Below are 18,834 nucleotides of genomic sequence, written 5' to 3' on the forward strand. Positions count from 1 at the left end.
ATATTTTTTCCTTAATAATGGTTTTTCATGAACATAATTTGTTCTCAAAGGAAAATTTCTTAAAAAACTATTAACATTTTCCGAGCAAAGTTTTTTTGATACTTTTTTTCAGAATTTGATTAGATTATTATATTCGTGAAAACTCTTCAAAATATAGATTTTCGTCGAAAAAGATTTTTCTGTATAATATTTATTTCCCTAAAATTTTATTCCTGAACAATTCGAATTTTTTGTTAAATTTTTATTTCCAAAAAGTTTTTCCCCGAAATAAAAAAATTAATTAATGTATTCGTTAATTTTGAGCTCCAGGCCGGTTATTAAATAAAACATAGATTTTGGTAGTTTTATTTATTACATTTATTGCTGTCGATATTTCGCCTTCAATCTGAAGGCATCTTCAGGAAGGCGAAATATCGACAGCAATAAATGTAATAAATAAAACTACCAAAATCTATGTTTTATTTAATAACCGGCCTGGAGCTCAAAATTAACGAATAAAATCAATTAATATTTTTTCCCCAATCAATATTTGTTTCTAATATTTGTTAAATTTTTTCTGATTAGGGTAAACATATTTTCTTTTTACCAAAAACTATTTTTTCCCCAAATTATATTTTTTTATTATTATTTTTTCTCTAAATAAACGTTTTCTTCTAAAAAGTTCAGTTTTTGCAAGAAAATCTGATTTCGATACATTTTTCTTATTTTGGTAGAAATATATTTTTGTAAAACTTCTTTATAAAAATAACTCATTAAATATGAGGCCCATTCTAAAAATAAAGAAACTCACACAATTTCTTTATGAGTGGAATAATTTTATTGGTCCTGAAAGGGTTAAATAGTTCTACCGGAATAATCAAAAAACTTCCTTAGCAAAAGTTTAATGACTTTTGGAGAGACTGTAAATGGCGAAGATATAACGAAAAATTAAAAAAATATTTTTTTGAAATTGCCTTGCAAAAATACTTTAGACTAAAGGGAGGTACGGCGAATTTTTTTTTCTGCCACGGTCTAATGTACATAGATACATATGTACATACACACATACCTAGATACACAACAAGTATATGTTCCAGAAAGTCTTTTTGTTTAATTTTTTTCCACCTATAAAATTTTTCCATTACCCTTTCAGACGAAGATCATGTTCTCTCCAATAATTCCGTACAGCCTGCATGGCGTTCCAACTACAAACCTGATAGCACAGAAGCCATGACTGTTACCACAACCGATTTGGTTAGTTGGGCCTTTCAAGTGGCGCGCGGCATGGACTATTTATCGTCACGTAAAGTATTGCACGGCGATTTGGCTGCACGTAATATTCTACTATGCGAGAATAATGTGGTGAAAATATGCGATTTTGGCTTAGCACGCTCCATGTATAAAAGCGAAAACTATAAGAAGCAAGGTGAAGCGCCCTTGCCCATTAAATGGCTAGCTTTGGAATCGCTTAGTGATCATGTGTTTAGCACCTACACTGATGTTTGGTCATTTGGTATTGTTTTGTGGGAGTTCTTCTCGTTGGCGAAGGTCCCCTACCCCGGTATGGATCCAAATCAGAGTTTGTATTTAAAATTGAAGGATGGTTATCGCATGGAAAAACCACCATTCGCCAATGATGAGCTATATGATATTATGTTGGAATGTTGGAGTACGAATCCGGAGTGTCGTCCACTATTCCATGTGCTGGAGAAGTATTTTGCGCGCATGCTAGGCGATGATGTGACAAATGTAAGTAAAATACAAGATTTTTTTTTATATCCCCTAGTCCGAATGTCGTTCGCTGAATATAGCGGCAAAGCTAAGCTAAGTAGGTTGGATTAGGTTAGGTTAGACGGGCAGGAATCAGTCGGAGGCCACGTTTCCTCATATCAGATTTTCTACGAATTCTAGCAAACCCTTAAAGGCTTTTCCCTCAGGCGTCTAAGATTTCGATGAAGTTATCCCTAAAAAATTAGAAGCGCTTTCTCCGGAGTGCGAAGTTTCTACATTTTGCTTATCTCTTCCACATCCGCAGAGATCTTTCTGTCGGGCTCCGAACCTAGCAACCCAGTGGTATATTTTCAAGTGTCCCGTTAGCATTCGTGTGAGAAGACTAATATTCTTTAGCAGGATCAAAACTAGAACAAGCGAAAGCCGAAGGTCTTACTGGCCGTGGGTCCGATGGTCAAGGTATATCCTTAGCCTTACAAAGCCGCAGTACATAATTCTGGTAAATGTTTTGACAGGACACTGCATTCGCGTATTGATAGTTGTCAAAAACTACCAGGTTGGTATTATTTCAACACTTAACACCTTGGATCGCTCTTTTTAACGAAACTCCGTTCACGGCTAACATCGTTTTATCGTGATAGAAGAGCAGTTACCGTTAAATAGATTTTAGTAACATAAGGGACTGATGTTTTATACTCCAAGTGAGCCTCATATAGATATAGGCGGAAGCCACCTTAACCTAACTTAACCTATTAGCTATTACATTAACTACAATTCTAAACTTTACCGTTACAAACAAGTTATTAACTAAAAATGAACTACTCCCTCAGCACTATGTGGATTTGAATGATACATACTTGCGCGCCAACAACGAAAATGTAAATCGCAATCCAACCGATTACCTATCGCTGATGGGATCGCCAGATGAAGTGGCACCAGCGGCACCACGCTATGTAAATGGACACATACTACCAGAAATACGTAAGTATTACATTCAATATATGTATGTACATGTAGTTGCTTTTGCTGAAAATTCGACTGCTTCAAAGCTTTAAATAAAAGAAATATATAAAAAGAAAATAAAAATTAAAACTTAAATAAATAGATATATATGCATATATCATTTTGCATGCATATCTGAGGACTTTTGAGAAAACAAGTTTTTCGACTGATTTTGAACAAATTTGTAGTAACAATATTTTATTATTGTATTTTTTTTTAATATGGTTAGTTAATATTTTAGATAGCCATAGGTGATTAGTGATTTACCAAAAAAAGGGACCAATGTCGAGATAAATTGTTTTGCCAAAATTCCACAAATATGCTTGCTAATATATCACCTACTCAACACTTAACTGATCTGCACACATCTAAAGTTATTTTACTCTAACCAACTAGTACTTACATACTATGTATTATGTACATATACGCTTTTATATCTATATAATGTATCTACATATCGCTAGCTTAGAGCGAAAAGTTCTTAAGTCCACTTTTTATGAAAACTCATGTTTTGATATACACGCAGAAAAAAGTCTGCCAAATATACATATTTCTCTCAACACATGATTTGCTTACTATAACCAAATAATGTAACTATAACCAAATAATGTATTGGGAAAAACATATTAAGTTGACCTAAACTCTTTTCTCAGTGAAGGAAGCAAGAGAAATTAAAAATACATCGTTCATCGTTTCGAAAGGGATTAAAGTACTTGTTTGATTTTTTTTTTTTTTCGTTTATATTCAATGAAAGGCCAACTGCCAAAATAACACCAAATATTTTACCAAATCCTACTGATTGTAATGGAGTTTCGCTTTGTATTAAACATGCAAAATGTTTTACATATTCAAAGTTTTGTGAAGTACTTGAAGAAAAAGCGGCTATAGAAAGAAGTGTTTTCCCTTTTCTGTAAAATTGGTAAATGTGGACTTAGCAGCCTATCACACTAAGCTAGCGATATGTATGTATGTATGTGTGTATGTATGTACATACCTATCAACAATTTCATGCAAATAACCCTACACTACTACCTCCTCTCTTGCTTCCATGCGTCTGTGCCGTCTGTGCGTTTGTCCTTCCCACATATGTACGATTTCACTCAGGTATTCAGCCATCCTCATCCGATGATTACTTAAATATGAGCATCGAAACAGGCACAACCATTTTCTCGCCGACACGTCCAAAAGATCACGACGACAATCAGTCAAGTGATGAACCAAATACAACAACAACTACTTCTTTCACTTTCCCAGATAAAATAGCACCAACACCAACACCATCGCCACCACCATCATCACAACATTCACCAACGCTCGTAAATAATCTTGATAGTCCAGTGAATAAGCATCGTAAGAAGGAAATTATCCAACCGGAAGAGATACCAATGCTGCCGGGTGCACATCATAGTTCTGATGATGGTGAGGGAAGTCCCGAGCAAGGACGAAAATTCGTTAAGAATATATTACAACAACAGATACGTGCCCACGCCCACACGCCCACACCATCACCGCGACATCACATTGCCGAAACCGAGTTGACGACGGGCAGTGATAATTATGTGAATGTTAAGTCGTCACCAAAAAAGCTAAGCAACACGAATGGCGCGCGAACAGCTGAAGCATTTTCAAATCCAAGTTATCAAATATTAAAGACTGTTTCCAAGGATGTGGAGAATAAGTGAAGAAGATAGCAGAGTTTCACCTAGAGTATAGTTAATGGATTTACATTACATTAAGTATAAATAAAGTTGACTTTAAAGTGGACTTTAACTGGCGTACGCTTACGAAAATGTGCGTTTGATTCCTGAGTTAGATTTTAACAGATCTAAAACACAGGCATACAAAATACATACATATGTACGTACGTATTTCAATGAACTTTTTTCCGCTGAAACCGAATTTGAAGTCAGTCAGAATCGCCAAATTGCTGCAAGTTTATGAGATATTTAACCCCCAAAAAAAAAATGTTGTCTTACGAGTATTTGTGTTTTGAGCAGTGTTTTGAGGTTATCTCATAAATTTTTACCACCATGGGTATTTTTATCAGTTTTTGTGTCAATAAGTCGTTTTTCGTACTTAAAAAAATAAACTTTTTGCTATTGGTATTTGATAAAGAAAACTTCAAACCAAATAACGGTGTTTCTTATTATTTTTAGAAAAAAAAACGAACGACTGCTTAGCAGGTGGTCAAAGTCGTTGTCTATTTATTAGTGCAATATTGAAATCGATTTTATGTAATGACACGATTATTTTTTAATGCCCGATTTTGTCATTTCTGCCATTTAATAAGTAGTGGAAGTCCAGCATTAGTCGTATTTAGAGGATCGAGAACGTGTAAAGTAAAGATTTTTGAGTTGAATTCGTCAATTTCATGTTGCGGTTTTTGCGAATTCTGAGAAAATATCTTTTTTGTGGGTGTTTTTAAATTATTTTAGGCCTTTAATGCGCAATCTAGCAACCTTTGAATTTCAAAAAAAAGATATTATATGTATATTTATATATATTAACATAACAATATGAATGTTACTTTTTTACTACTGAAATATATGTTTTTAATTCGTTAAGCATTTTGTGGGTATTTTGTGGGATTTTTTCCCGACTCTTCAGCTTCTTTTCCTAAACTGGAAAATGCTGCGTTTACGTCTCTTTGTTTCAGACCTGCGATATGTATTTTACAAAAATAGCCACCGTGTAAATAATTTTTATATTTAAGTGGAATTTTTTTCAATACAAATTTTTAATACCAATATTTAGAAAATAAACTGCATTCAAACTTGTTCAATAAAATGCACAAATTAAAAAGTGAACCCCTTAAACCCATCGGCCAAAGAAATTTATTTTATTTCGTCATAATTACTTTTTGGCACAAAAATGTATCAAAATCTTCCATAGTACAATCGGGTAATTCTGACTGCAGTCTCCAATTCAGTGGGGAAAAGTATGTATGTTTATTTAAATACACCGACATAGTGCCTAGGTCAAAACTTTCTGTTTGGGTGCCTATGTAATTTATCAAAGTTCATTGAAAACTTACGAGTTATACATACATAGCCATAAATCGATGAAAAATAGTAAGTGCAAATGTATTTTTATGTATTTTATGTAAACAAAAAGTGCTTGCAAGTGCCACCAAAGCTTTTATTTTAGATCTAAAAATTACTATGTACTTTAAAATCGTGAACTAAAAATTGTAATACAAACTCAAAGTTCTAAACTTTTTTAATATAGAGAATTGCATTCGAATTCTTAAAATAATTTAGATATGTGGTACACAGTATATCAACAGATGTGACAGCAATGGCAGTGGATCACGTTTCACTTTTGGTTGCCATGGTTTTAACGTTTTTTTTCAAAATTTTGCATTTTTCGTTGTATCAAAGATGTGAAATTCTATAAATATAACGAAGCATTTTTCCAACCTCTTCAATTTCCTAAAATCGAGGTTCCACTGTATTGTATGCATTTCTATTACTGCCGTTTTTTGCAGTGAAGAGTTAACTCACAACTCTTCAGTCAACTAGAATTTTTCCTACTAAAAAAAACTACAGTAAACTGCCGAATATTAGTTAACACTCCACTGCAAAAACGGTCCTTAATGTTAATAGAAACCAGAAAGGTGTATATTTTTAATGCTTTTCTACTTAATAACGCCGAAAAAATCAACGTTGTACGATAATATTCATATCTACATACATACATATGTAGTACAGTTAAGTTTTTGTCTAACTATTTATCAAGAAAACAAAATACTACTTTTTATATGTACTACTACTAGTTTAGAATAAATGCATTGTAGTATAAATTAAGCTATAATATTTAGTGACTAATTGAATTGTATATACACTTGTACGACTACTTTTACTCAAAATCTATGTTTTGTACTCAAAATCAAAATTGCGAATGTTAACTTTTTAAATGTGCTATATATAAATGTAGTTTTATTGCGATAAATTTAAATTTTATGAACGTAAATGCCTTAAAAAGTGTAAATAGAAATAATAAATAATTAAACCATAAAAAGGTTTTTTTTTCAAACAGAGACTTTAAATAAATAGGCTGCCGCTCAGCGGATTTACCGTTAAATTTTTGATTCATGGATTTTATAATCAAAATAACACAGAGCCTATTTACCCGGCGACTTTTTACGCAGCCTGGAAAGCAGAGAAGTGCACCGATTTCGAACCGGATAAATCGCTCTTTCCCACTAATTAACTGAACCATTAACCAAACCGAAATTTTTTACAAATGTTTGATCGCATAAAGATTTAGTGTGCGTTTCGACCATTTTTTTATAGAAAAATTTTCCCCACTTTTTTAATATGATTATTCTATGTTTGTTTACCACCTAACAATTTTTTTTACCAAGTATAGCATCTCAGCCGAAAACAAATCTCGATTTTGGACAAGCGCTGGTCATATTTGCTTTGTTCCGTCTAGTTTCAGACAAGGAAAACTATCGAGGCGCAGTAATTCTGGACAGCTTCCGTCCAATGAACTGTAGAAGTATCAATCACAATTTCCATACAGTCCCTAATGTAGCACCGAAACTGTTTACTCGAGACACGATTTCGTACAACACAGCCTTTACGGGTATATGAAATTGAAAATCGGATTCGGAAATCACCCCGAACCCAGCAGTAATTAGCTCAGTTAGAAATTTCTTTGGTAAAGTCCAGGCTTCGAGAAAATCCAATTATGCGTCCGTCATGTTTAATCTTCTCAGGCTTCTCATCCCAAGGTAAACGCACCATGGAAAATCTACTTAGCACCTGCATTGATTAGCCAAGTCAAGATATTGTCTGCTAGAAGCGTCCAAGACACTGTGAGAACATGTATTCTCATATGATAGACCTAGTGCAATTTCTAGTCTAGATGATTTAGGAACACTCAACTATCGCCCTGATACTTTGCTATTCTATCGCAGTCGCTTGCAAGGGCTTGTACTGCAGGTAAACTGCAATTAAAACAATAAGCTTATTTCTGTGTTCGTATGGAACAGTAGCGTATGACAAAAGGCTGGCTTTAGTATAATGCGGCATTCGCAGCATTCGATTGTGAATGACTTGCTGGCGCCGAGCCGTTGTAGAACTTTTGGCTAAAAAACGTGCAGAAATAGTTCCGATGCTAGCAAGTCAGTGTTCTTATTAAGTCTCATCAAAGAATTTCTTGTCGTTTAAAGAATAAAGGGAATGGCGCGTTATACTTAAAGCTAGCTTCCCGACATAAGCTACTATTCCATACGAACACAGATTTAATCTAAATATCCTGGGGTATGCAAAAACAAAATATGACATTTGCAACGTTTTGTTATGTTCATAACAAACCCAGAATCTATAAATCTGAAAAAGTGTAAAAATTTTCAAGAAAACTGATGAGTGTCTACGAACATGTACGATACACGGCGTATGAGTGACCTTCCTTTCTAATCGTATCTACCCTACAAGAAAAGGACTTCTTTTGCAGCATTATTGCATCAGCACTGTCCGTCAAGGGACCGGTCATTTGCCAGTGAGATTTCTGGTAGGGAAGTAAAACTGTTAAAAAATAAAAATTCGCTCAGAGCGAGAGAGTAAAGGTCTGTATGAAGATCTCAAGAAAAGCAAAAACTCCATATAAAATGACGTACAAGAAATGGCTAAGAAATTTTCTTGAGTCAAATTTCCTTAGGGCAGTACGCAGTTCTTAAGGAATTTACTACGCTTTCTACTACGGTTTTCTAAAGTTTTTTGAGAAAAAAGAGCACAAGGCAACCCAGGTTTGCAACAGAAATATATGCCCGTTCCATTATTTCTTGATGAAAGAGTGAGGCAACAGGCTGTGAAGTATCAAAAATGTCAAAATTCCTTGGGCACACACACGAAATAATGGCAATTTTTTCTTGAACGTTTTCTTGAGAGCTGCATACAGGGCTTAACATTGAAAAGTACGGGATCGATTTCTAGTAAAAAATGGTAACTTCTGTCAACTTCAACATAACCTCCAAATTTTGGTTGTAAATTTTTGCTTATTTTGTATGTTAACACACTCAGCTCACACATGTAAATAACCAAAAATACTTTCAAATTCAATAGTCAGAGGACCGAGTACGGGATCGATTTCCAGTAAAATTTGACCGATTCTGACTATTTCTGACTAGTCCGGACTCGTACGGGATCGCAACTTATAAGATGTGGGCTGTGCGTTGGACTAAACAGTGAAAGGACTTGGCAGTAAGGCTTTATTTCTTTTAAATAAATAAAGAAGGAAATGTTAACTAAAGCGGAAACAATCAAAGTTTCTTACGCCATCCGAAACACATCTCTGTTCCGCACAGTGTTGTGAAACGGAAGCACACGTTCTAAAGTATCTTTAAAGATAGTTGAACAGAATAAATGTACTGATACTCGTAACTATTTTGAACCCTCAATTTCATCATTATAAATCTTAGGAAATCGCGGCCTTCAAAACTAACAATTTATTTTATTAATCATGAATTGGTTCTTATTGCAACCCTGTCGTAGCACAGCTGTTCGCCATTATTTAATCAGCTGTGAGCGTGGAAAGCGAATTGTCAAAACGTGATTTGCGTTTATCTTCTACACTTTCAATCGGAATTGGAGTTCAAAATTAAAAATTTATTTCAAGGAATTTTGTTTTTAACGTACACAAATTTGTTTCGCACATTAATTTCAAGAATAGTTATTTTGGAAGAGATAACGAAAAAACGAAGAAAATTTACCGCCGTAATTTTCAAAATTAGGCATGGCACACGCCACACCGCAGGTAAGGTACACCGCCATCCATGGCATTGTGACGCAATACAAAAAGAAATAAAGTCAATTGTTTGCCCCATCCGTGTTGACTAGATTCGCTCAGGTGTAGAGTGCTTTTTCCCTTTTAGTTTTGTATCGAACTTTTTTATGCAAAATTCATAATTAGTAATTTTACTGAGAATTTGTAGGGACCCCAATTGCTTCACGGCTTCAAACGTTTAACCCGTTTCGATAAAGGGCTTGGTGCACAGCTGCCTGAAGCCTATAAGAAATTCTGGCGCGAATGGAAGTTAACGACACCTGCTGCAGTCCATTATGTGCCAAAAACTGAAGGATTTGAACGTGATGAATTAACAGGTGTAGTGAGACCTGTGCAAGATATACCTATACCATTAATTGATCCCCCCGAAGCAAATGATGGCATCTGGGGAGGAGAAGCTGTCATCAAGGGTTTCCAAAAGCGCCATCCGCAAAAAAGGCGTGTACCACATTTTTGGATACCAACGCTAAGGCGCTCGGTGGTGCACAGTCAAGTGTTGAACGAGTATATTTCAATGGTGGTAACTGATCGTACCATTGATCAAATACATGATTGTCGCGGTTTTGATCACTATCTACTAAAGGTGTGTATTAAAACGATTGCATTATACTTCAGCAGTGCTTTGAGTTAATTGATTTCATTTGAAATTTCTATTGATTTTAGAATCTTGCGTGTGATTTACGTTCCACACTTGCCCTAGCGATTAAGCGAAAAATTCTACTCGAACTAAAGAACGGTTGTCCCAATTGGACAGGCAATCCAACCGAGCGTGAGCGTATACTCAAAGAATATAAATGCTATTTGGACTCGGTAAGTAATGGCCCTGAATATTAAATTTCAATTAGTAATCAAAATTTTGTTTTAGTATACGGCGGAGGAAATTGAATGGTACGGGCACACTTACCAGGAGGCCATACGTAAGCTGCAAGCACAAATACGCGCTGAAAATCCTATTGTGCCGCATAAGGTGGAATTTCGCATGAAACTTATCGAACAACTAAAAAACGCTGGCATTCGGGAAGCGAGCGGCAACCATATTGGCGATAAAGCCGCGACAAAGGGAAGCGATAATGAAAATGCTGAAATCGAGCGTTTGACTAAGTTGTGAGTAATCGCTTTAACAGTTTTTGTAGTTCAAATGCTAATAATATTCTTGGTTTTTTTCCTTTATAGAGAAGAACCATCTTCAACCAGCTCCAGTTGGCTGTCGAAAATAAACCCTTTTGGCAAAAAACAGGAAACTTAAAAGATCAGTTACTAAACTTAACTTTTTTTTGCAAACATCTATATTTACAAAATTAATTCAGTTACAAAATGCTAAGCATATGACTTGTTACATTGCAAAAAAAAAAAATGTGGTCAACCAACAGCCATCAAAGATGTTCAAAAAAAAAAATTGTGCTTTTTCCGTGTCGAAAATTGTTTGGAGGTATGTTTGTCCCCACATAACTCTCGTATTTCGGTTTTGACAGATTTAGAAGATTGATGAGTGGAAAAACATATTTTTAGCGCAATTATCGTTAAGTGCAAGAAATAGCTCAACTGCGTAATTGTAATAAAATTGATCACAAATATCGAAAACTTTTAATTGCTATATTGTTGTTCTTGCTTCCAAATTGCTAAAAGGTCGTCCTTTAGTGCCGTAAGTATCACCTGCGCTTTTTTGTTCTAAATCATTTTTTTTTTTTTTTTTGATATACGAAAACAAATTATTTCAATAGCGTGTGTTTTTAAAGCACATTTATTGCATAATACATTTATAATTTGCTTTGGAATGCAAAAGATATAAAACATTCATTTTTATAAAAGTATAATTACAAATTATACATAAATACGACTAACGAAAATAATATGCAGCACTGTCATGGTGGAGTAACTATATAAAAAAACTACATAATACATACAGCTCTATGATCTATAATATTACATTGTTCTATGCCTCTTAACATCTCTTAACTACATATAGTTGTGCTTTGTTAAAAAAAGGCGCCTGCATTGTCGCCAAAGTCACTAAAAAAAATCACTAATATAAAAATCATTACTTAGGCAATTGGATTCTTTTTCATAAGTTCAATATCGGCAACCATCATATCTTTAACCAATTCCTTAAATGTAACTTTTGGCGCCCAATTAAGTTGCCGACGGGCTTTACTCGCATCACCTTGCAATAGATCCACTTCTGTTGGACGGAAGTATTTCCGATTAATGCGCACACGCACAACTCCGGTATCCTTCTCGATGCCCACTTCATTAATTCCTTCACCCTGCCAAACAATTTCCCGTCCTATAAATTTAAAGGATTCTTCCACAAATTCTCGTACGCTATGCGTTTCGCCAGTGGCGATAACAAAGTCAGCTGGTTTCTCACATTGTAGCATCATCCACATAGCCTCTACGTAGTCCATGGCGTGGCCCCAATCACGCTTCGAATCAAGATTACCTAATTCGAACGATTCCAGTTGGCCGTGAAAGATTTTCGCAACTGACCGAGTTATTTTGCGTGTAACAAAATTTTCACCTCGACGCGGTGATTCATGATTGAATAAAATACCGTTGCAGGCAAACATATCGTATGCTTCGCGATAGTTAATCACAATCCAAAAGCCATACATTTTCGCACAGGCTGAAAAGAGTATGAAAAAATAGCATGACATTTATACAAAAAAAAATTATTGTATTGTATTATATCTACCTACCGTATGGCGAACGTGGGTAAAAAGGTGTTTGCTCATTTTGTGGCGTCTCAACCACCTTGCCGTACAACTCTGAAGTGGATGCCTGATAGAAACGTACAGTTTTCTCCATACCGCATGTGCGTACGGCATCCAGTATGCGCAGCGTGCCAATAGCATCAACTTCGGCTGTATATTCGCTCAAATCGAATGATACTTTCACATGCGATTGTGCAGCTAAATTATAAATTTCCGTAGGCTTCACCATATTGATAATCTTCACTAAGCTACTGCTGTCTGTCATGTCACCATAATGCAGTTTCATTTTGCCACCCTTATGTGCTACCGGATCGGCATAGAGATGCTCAATACGTGATGTATTGAATGTACTTGCACGCCGTATTATACCATGAACTTCATAGCTTTTCTTCAAAAGGAATTCAGCTAAATAGGAGCCGTCCTTAAGTGAAAGACATTATACATATTTATTTATTGATTTATTTATTTATACGCGGTTTCAAGCTCGTAGCAAAGCACTATTTGCTTAAACTCGCTTTGAATTACATTATGTAGAAATTAATTGTTCTTACTGGCATGCTCCTAACTTATTTTACGACCCATAACTAAGTAGCCAAGTGTTCAAAGCAATTTGAACCATGATATTTTGATCATGATTTAAACTAGAAGGCAAAACATGCCAGCATGTCTTATGTTTACTTTATCTACGAAGTAGCATGAATCATGCATCACCATTTTCATTACCGAATTCAATTATTTAGAAAACTTATGTGATCCAGCAATTTTAGCTACTTTTCTAATGCCTTTGGACACTGCCCTGCTTCATATATGTAGCTGAGTTTTAAGAGATTACTTACCTGTCCAGTAATGCCGGTTATTAAAGCAATTTTTCTACAGTCGCCACCTCCATTTGTTTGTTCTGTATTTTCGCTTGTTGCTTGTTGTTGCGATCCGCTTGCTTCAATGTTTTCTGACATTTTTAGTCAATCTAAAGAATATTTCGATTCAAACAAAACTAAATAATCAAATAGAAACGCGGTAACTATCGTTTAATGATACAAATCGCATATAAAATCAACTTTATTTATGATAAATAATGTATGTTTTAGTGACTGTGACAGCTGCAAAAAAATAAATATTCCGAGTGATAAGAAATGTGGTTGCCACTTAAAAATTTGTCAATACAAAGTGTTTTAAGCTGGAGTTCCACACCACTGCATTTACATTCAAGACCAATCGAATACCAAAGAACGTAGATTATCTATATATCATATATAAATTTTGGTGCCGATTGCAGTCGGTTAAGGCGTGCCGCAAAGGGACAAAGGCCAGAAGCCTCTATAGAGACTCAAAAGAAATTTTTTTTTCTTCATTTAACACCCTAAATAGATACTAATAAAGTCGAAGATATCATATGTAAATTTTGGTCCCGATTGCAGTCTGTTACGACATNCATTTAACACCCTAAATAGATACTAATAAAGTCGAAGATATCATATGTAAGTTTTGGTCCCGATTGCTATCTGTTAATAAAACTATGTTCACATATCAATATTATATCAATCAAAGCTCGTTTTTTAATCACCCCGTTTACACAGGCAAATCTCAGATTATTAGCCGTCAAATTTGTTGTGCTTGTTATTCTCACATCTCAAGGAAAATTTATGTTTTTCTCTGTGCCACCGTGATCACGTTTTTCTGCTATAATAAGCAATATAAATATATTTTAACTTAACATTTTATTAAAAATACCTTTACAAACCTCTTTTACTTGCTAGCGTACATTTTTGTTTACTTTTACATTTGGCATTTCTCCTCTCTTTCGCAAAAACAATCGATAAAACTAGGATGGACACCGCAAAGTTATCGATTAAATCTGAGATTATTTTATAATTACAGATTAACAAGGGACGTATTTTATATGGCTAATCTCTTGTTATAATTACAGATTAGGGTGTTAAGCTCGAAAATGAGGATAATCTACTTATATGTGAACCTAGTATAAGACGTTTTCATAAGGTAATCTGAAATTTGACCCCTGTGCCACAACGCTTGAAAAACATGGTATGGAGCTCCGGCTTAATGTGTGTTTTGCCATTTCAATATAGCCACCTGATTCAAATGTCATTTCTTAATCTTCAAGCAGCGCTAATCTAATTGTCAAAATACGTGTCCTATTGGGGTGGTTTTCGTGTTATCTAAATTTAATGGCTTAATGGATTAATAGATACGCATACTATCTAGGATTGGGAGAAAAAATTCACCATTTGATTAGTTAAAATAATTGAACTTTGCGCAATCTAGTCTCGCCGGAGTACAGTACACAAAGCATTTCTCAATCCTATCCCGAAGAACTGATTACCACTGAAGTCGTTGCCGAAACTAATGCAAAATGTCTCAACTTGTAAAATCTGGCTTAAGTTATTTCGTTAATGATAAATGTATTCACGGTTATGTGGATGATTTTGACTTCCTCAATGGTAAGAATTTTTTCAAGCATTTATGTGCACCAACTGGTTAATTAAATTACATTTTATTTCCATATTTAGTTATCTGCTTTAAACAACTTCTCAGCAAATGTCTCGGCTATGGAATTATCGCGGGTTCTCTTTTGGTTAAAGTACCACAAGTGAAGAAATTGTTAAATAACAAATCCGGTGAAGGTATCAACTTGATTAGCGTTCTCCTAGATTTAACTGCTATAACGTCTCATATGTCTTACAACTATGTCAAGGGTTACCCATTTAGTGCTTGGGGAGATAGCACTTTTTTAGCGTTCCAAACTGCAATAATTGCCGCTTTGGTTCTTTACTATGGTGGTAAAAAAGCTGTATCATTCCTTTTTTGTATTGTCTATGCGCTCATAGTATACGTACTTAATGGCGGCTTCACACCTATAAATGTTTTGATGGTGGCGCAAGGCTTTAATATACCTATTCTTCTCCTGGGCAAACTATCACAAGCCTGGACCAATTATAAAAACTCTTCAACGGGTCAGTTGTCTGCAGCGACTGTATTTTTATTATTTGCTGGTTTATTAGCACGTATCTTTACATCCGCCCAGGAGACCGGAGATCTAATGATTATTCTAACATTCTGCTTCTCAACGTTTGCAAATGGTGTTATTGCTGCCCAAATGTTGTACTATTGGAATAAACCCGCCAAAGGAAGAAAAGATAAAGGCGGCAAACCTACAACGAAGGCTGATGGTGCAGCTAAAAAGACGAGGAGCAAAAAAATTGACTGAATGAAAGAGATAATAATCTAGCGTTGATTCCTTGTTTAAAAGGAAGCTGAAACTAATTTGCAAAATAGAAAAGATAGCGTCTAATTAGAAAACGTGAATTTTGTAATGATTTTGAAATAGTGTTAATTTTGTTGATGGAAATAAAGGTAAACTATGAAGACCGCAGTTTCAATGAATTCAATTATTTTGCATAGGTATAGGAAAAATTCATTAAATTTATATTTTCAGTACGCTAATTAAACAATTAATGAAGAATGAAGATGGAACTCTTCAAAATAAAAGAAATTAAAAGGCAAACAATGGTTATTACGTTCTTAAGAGTACAACAGTGTTTGCGTATTAGGACCAATAAAACATATTATGTGCGGCTGTTTACTTTGTAATATAATTAGCTTTTTTTTACTACCATACAATCATGCACGTTTAAACTTATATATATATATATACACATGCACATATCCATATGTGCATATATGTCCTAAGACCTTCCTCTGCACGTACTAATCCTCTTTCTGCTGTAGAAAATATTCCTGCAAAGCAGCTAGCGCACGATAACGATGTGATATCTTGTTTTTCTCCTCCTTAGGCATTTCTGCATAAGTTAGTTGGTAGCCTTTCGGTTGAAAAATCGGATCCCAGCCAAAATCACGACAACCTCTTGGTTCAACTATACTGCCTTCTGTTATGCCCTGAAAAATGATAGGTTCACTATTGGCGCTTTCAGCATAACTGAAGGTGCATATTGCCTTGGCACTCTTGTCATCCCAGCCAGCTAACAAACGATGCAGGCCTTCGGGTTGCAACTTTTCAAGAAACCATTTAATATAAGGTCCTGTGAATTTTAACGAAAAAAAGTTTATACAAGGTATGATGAAAAAATGATTAATTGCTTACCCGGCAAACCTTGCAAAGCATTGAAGCATAAACACGTGTCTTCCACTAGTACAGGACCGTCTATTTGCTTTGCTGCTTCTTTACATTTCTTGACAGCAATCTCATCAATTTCACCCTGTAATTCTGGAAGATCTATTTTCGAGCTAACAACTTTGCGCGGAAACTTATCGCCCAAGATGGCAACAAGTTCCTCCAACTTTTTGGCGTTACCAGTAACAAAGGTTATTGGCTTGGACATTTCTCTGGTCAGTTTTAAGTGAATTAAATATAATAAGTTATCTACTGAACAAGCGTATCCAAATTTTACAGTCAAAATTAACCTATCATAATACTCCAACCTCTAACCGCAAAAACAAATGATAAGGAAGTTAGTACACAGAGTTGTAGTCAAAAAATAATGTGAAGGGGGTTTTTGGGTTTCTCCGAAACCAAATTGTACAATTTTATTTTTGTCTTTAGCTTCGTTTTGTTTCGAATCGAATTAGCTTTAATAAATTGTAAAATTTCGATCAAGCCGAATTAATAGTTAATAGAGTTAAATTCGCCTTAGTTTCGTTATTGTTGGAGATCTAAATGTTCCCGTCTCGGCTCAAAATATTCCATAGTTCTAAGAGATAACACGGGCTCAGAAATAAGCTCTCTAACATTCAGCCTCCTTGCGTAAGTCGTAAATTAGGCTGAATTGTACGACCCGACATTAGCATTGTCTACTGTTGTGACGAAAATCGTCGAAAACTATGCAGTGCTGCCAAGTTTTTTCGTTTTAATACACTAGTCGGGTGGAAATTTTAGGCAATGACGTTAAATTTTCGATACGATTCGACTTTCGAAAAACGATATAAACAAAATAAAAAACAAAAGAATTGTGGATTTGAAAGATTTTATCCTCACATCCCCTAACAAAATAATTCAACGCACGTCGATCTTTTCCGATTTTTATTAACTTTCGTTTCAGTTCTAGGAAAGACATTTTAATTTTAACCAATTTTATCGTCTTTTGGGACCAAATCGCTGCTTGTTTCCAATCAAATTGAAATATATGTATGTAGACATGTAAGATTCAATATTCGCATTTAAATCTTATGCTCCCAACTGCTTGTACAAAATGGGCACATAGTCATCGTATTCAGCTTGATAGAAGTTGCCGGCAATGGGGTCGCCCAAATTATACTTTTTGGCGAATGCAGCTATTTTGAAGCCCCCACGGTCATCACCACTGTTATTCGGCAAACGTTTCTCATCAAAGGTCAACTTTCCACTCTGTTTATAGACCAAGAACACGTAACGATGCAAGCCAGTGCCTTCTGGTGGACCTGAACCGATATAAGCCGATAGCACCTAAGCAAAAGGAAAAAATGTTCCTTCATACTCCTAATATACATACGTACGTACAAATTTATGTACTTACCTCTCCTTTGGATACATCATTTCCGGGAATATTTCCTACCAACCAGTGATGCCATTCACGGAATTTAGGAGCGTCACGGCTAGGAGCATCCGGATCTGTCATGCATAGCGTATAGAATGCATTAGCATCAGCTTTCCAAGTTACAGTAGGTTGATCCTTCACCAAGGTTGGAGTTAACACGTTTCCTTGCTCGACTGCAGCGCCACTCGGGTAGCATACCGTTACCAATTCCTGGGGGGCGCAGGAGACAACATCCGGCACAACGCAATGTTTTTCCATAGCTAGTTTTTTCGATGAATACTGTCGAGTAGAATAATTTGCAACCGAACTTTCTAGTTTTTGCAACGAAATGTGTGGATTTTTGACAGCTGCCGTAAAAGTGGATGCCGGCAATGACGAAACTGTCAAAAAAGAGCGACGGACGACTGCTTCTTGTTGTTGGCAAATAAGCTGACGAAATGTGGGAGCTGCAAATATCTTGCCCTGTTGAAGCAAACGATTCAAAAGCATTTTTTCACTTCAAGTGATAGCGTTGTTTCAAACGACTGAAAGCGATTTTATTGCGATTATTTAATTGCTTTAATTTATTTAATTTTTACCAAGGAAGAGAGCGCAGATTGATAAGAGAATTGCGTAAGAGAGCTACGTAGCGTAAACAATAGCGACATATGGAGATGCCATATTTAGCTTTCCATTCGAATTACCCCACGTATCAATTTTTTACCAAATATGTCTTAACAGCTGTCAAATTTCTGTTCTTGTTTTCTCCTGTGGGCAAGTTGCCGTCTTAACATATCACTTTCAAAAAGCCATCAAGCCAATCAGATCGGTCTGTGCCCAATGCAGATCGCGCGGTAAAATGTAAACAACTACATTCGGATTCCAGATATTTCCGCCTTCAATTACGTTCTTCCGTGCTTTCACCGCATTCAAATTTTAAATAGACACTAATCCAGTGTAGCCACTATTCTAGAGATCCTTCAAAATGTAGAGTTTTTCACTGTTCGAAAAGAATTTATGAAAGGAACTTGGCCACTTTGCAAATATTTCTTGTTGCCACAATGACATGATCACAATGATATGTGAGTTGC

At 35.4% G+C, this 18,834-nt stretch overlaps 6 protein-coding genes across 8 annotated transcripts; 3 read left to right on the forward strand and 3 right to left on the reverse strand.

Moving 5' to 3' along the window:
* The first annotated feature begins 1,115 nt into the window (after positions 1-1,115).
* Positions 1,116-4,677, forward strand: LOC108364492 (platelet-derived growth factor receptor alpha-like). The gene is made up of 3 exons (XM_017618186.1): positions 1,116-1,728; positions 2,541-2,691; positions 3,817-4,677. The coding sequence occupies exons 1-3, from the start codon at positions 1,210-1,212 to the stop codon at positions 4,392-4,394; spliced, it is 1,248 nt and encodes a 415-aa protein (XP_017473675.1). The 5' UTR covers positions 1,116-1,209; the 3' UTR covers positions 4,395-4,677.
* Positions 4,678-9,237: 4,560 nt separating this feature from the next.
* Positions 9,238-11,092, forward strand: mRpL28 (mitochondrial ribosomal protein L28). The gene is made up of 5 exons (XM_017618193.1): positions 9,238-9,474; positions 9,653-10,087; positions 10,168-10,314; positions 10,370-10,608; positions 10,678-11,092. Exons 1-5 carry the CDS (start codon positions 9,454-9,456, stop codon positions 10,748-10,750), a joined length of 915 nt encoding a protein of 304 aa, XP_017473682.1. The 5' UTR covers positions 9,238-9,453; the 3' UTR covers positions 10,751-11,092.
* Positions 11,093-11,157: 65 nt separating this feature from the next.
* On the reverse strand, positions 11,158-13,507 carry Gmd (GDP-mannose 4,6 dehydratase). The gene is made up of 3 exons (XM_017618188.1): positions 13,052-13,507; positions 12,201-12,636; positions 11,158-12,127 (listed from the first exon to the last, which is right to left on the reverse strand). Exons 1-3 carry the CDS (start codon positions 13,169-13,171, stop codon positions 11,547-11,549), a joined length of 1,137 nt encoding a protein of 378 aa, XP_017473677.1. The 5' UTR covers positions 13,172-13,507; the 3' UTR covers positions 11,158-11,546.
* Positions 13,508-14,334: 827 nt separating this feature from the next.
* On the forward strand, positions 14,335-15,606 carry LOC108364497 (mannose-P-dolichol utilization defect 1 protein homolog). Its single transcript, XM_017618194.1, has 2 exons — positions 14,335-14,674; positions 14,744-15,606. The coding sequence occupies exons 1-2, from the start codon at positions 14,587-14,589 to the stop codon at positions 15,439-15,441; spliced, it is 786 nt and encodes a 261-aa protein (XP_017473683.1). The 5' UTR covers positions 14,335-14,586; the 3' UTR covers positions 15,442-15,606.
* Positions 15,607-15,806: 200 nt separating this feature from the next.
* Positions 15,807-17,047, reverse strand: LOC108364499 (inosine triphosphate pyrophosphatase). Of its 2 annotated transcripts, XM_017618199.1 has the most exons (3): positions 16,336-17,047; positions 16,188-16,273; positions 15,807-16,130 (listed from the first exon to the last, which is right to left on the reverse strand). In XM_017618199.1, the coding sequence occupies exons 1-3, from the start codon at positions 16,571-16,573 to the stop codon at positions 15,942-15,944; spliced, it is 513 nt and encodes a 170-aa protein (XP_017473688.1). In that variant the 5' UTR covers positions 16,574-17,047; the 3' UTR covers positions 15,807-15,941. The 2 variants fall into 2 exon arrangements, with proteins under 2 accessions (XP_017473688.1, XP_017473687.1); XM_017618198.1 differs by having other exon boundaries at positions 15,807-16,273; positions 16,336-17,046.
* Positions 17,048-17,254: 207 nt separating this feature from the next.
* Positions 17,255-18,412, reverse strand: LOC108364498 (protein D3-like). Of its 2 annotated transcripts, XM_017618196.1 has the most exons (3): positions 18,343-18,412; positions 17,744-18,288; positions 17,255-17,673 (listed from the first exon to the last, which is right to left on the reverse strand). In XM_017618196.1, the coding sequence occupies exons 2-3, from the start codon at positions 18,251-18,253 to the stop codon at positions 17,416-17,418; spliced, it is 768 nt and encodes a 255-aa protein (XP_017473685.1). In that variant the 5' UTR covers positions 18,254-18,288; positions 18,343-18,412; the 3' UTR covers positions 17,255-17,415. The 2 variants fall into 2 exon arrangements, with proteins under 2 accessions (XP_017473685.1, XP_017473684.1); XM_017618195.1 differs by having other exon boundaries at positions 17,744-18,354.
* Between the last annotated feature and the right edge of the window lie 422 nt (positions 18,413-18,834).

The sequence above is a fragment of the Rhagoletis zephyria genome, unplaced genomic scaffold, assembly GCF_001687245.7.
Source record: "Rhagoletis zephyria isolate East Lansing unplaced genomic scaffold, Rhagoletis_zephyria_1.1 Rzeph_scaffold_01573, whole genome shotgun sequence".
Taxonomy (NCBI): domain Eukaryota; kingdom Metazoa; phylum Arthropoda; class Insecta; order Diptera; family Tephritidae; genus Rhagoletis; species Rhagoletis zephyria.